Source organism: Fonticula alba, assembly GCF_000388065.1.
Source record: "Fonticula alba strain ATCC 38817 unplaced genomic scaffold supercont2.1, whole genome shotgun sequence".
In the NCBI taxonomy this organism is placed as follows: domain Eukaryota; order Rotosphaerida; family Fonticulaceae; genus Fonticula; species Fonticula alba.
The window spans coordinates 81,612-82,108 of record NW_009242971.1 but is presented as its reverse complement, the minus strand read 5'-3'; the positions used below and the strand labels follow the sequence as shown (position 1 = coordinate 82,108).

The following is a 497-nucleotide window of genomic DNA, read 5'->3' as shown; positions in this document are numbered from 1 at the left end:
CCCCCCCCCCCCCCCCCCCCGGAGCGGTGCGACCCGGCCGCCGAGAAGTACCGGCCGCCGATGGGGATACAGCTGGCTGGCCCCCACTTGTCCTTGCTGCCGCGTCCCCTCTCTCCCGGGGCGGGGCCCCCTCGGGTGGTTCGCGGGGCCCCACCGGCCGCCGAGGATCACATGCCGGCGCCGGAGTGTTCCGCACATACTTGTGACCAATGGAGGTACCAGCCCTCATCTTTTCAGGTTGGATGGCCGAGTGGTTAAGGCGCCAGTTTAAGGCACTGGTGGGAAACCGCGTGGGTTCGAGTCCCACTCCAATCACACTTTTTGGCCCCGCCCCCGAGCGAGAAAGGGCCGGGAGAACCGCCGCTGCGCGCCCCACAACGCACCGAGAGAGGGAGAAGGGCGAAGAGCAACCGTGCTGCCGAGAGAGAGCGAGGCCCTCCGCGGAGAGCGAGCCATGAAAGACAACCGCCCTTGCGCCCCGCCCCGATCCATTTTGC

At 68.6% G+C, this 497-nt stretch overlaps 1 protein-coding gene and 1 non-coding gene across 2 annotated transcripts in view; one reads left to right on the top strand and one right to left on the bottom strand.

The window, feature by feature from the left end:
* Positions 1-167: 167 nt before the first annotated feature.
* Positions 168-497, bottom strand: part of H696_00017 (hypothetical protein) — a gene marked incomplete at both ends in the record, with an annotated part of 492 nt that continues 162 nt past the window's right edge. Inside the window, one exon of the mRNA XM_009493857.1 lies at positions 168-229. Within this exon, the coding sequence (XP_009492132.1) occupies positions 168-229 (62 nt within the window). The remainder of the gene's footprint in view (positions 230-497) is intronic.
* On the top strand, positions 237-315 carry H696_00018. Its single transcript has one exon. It is a non-coding gene; the product is annotated as a tRNA-Leu (tRNA).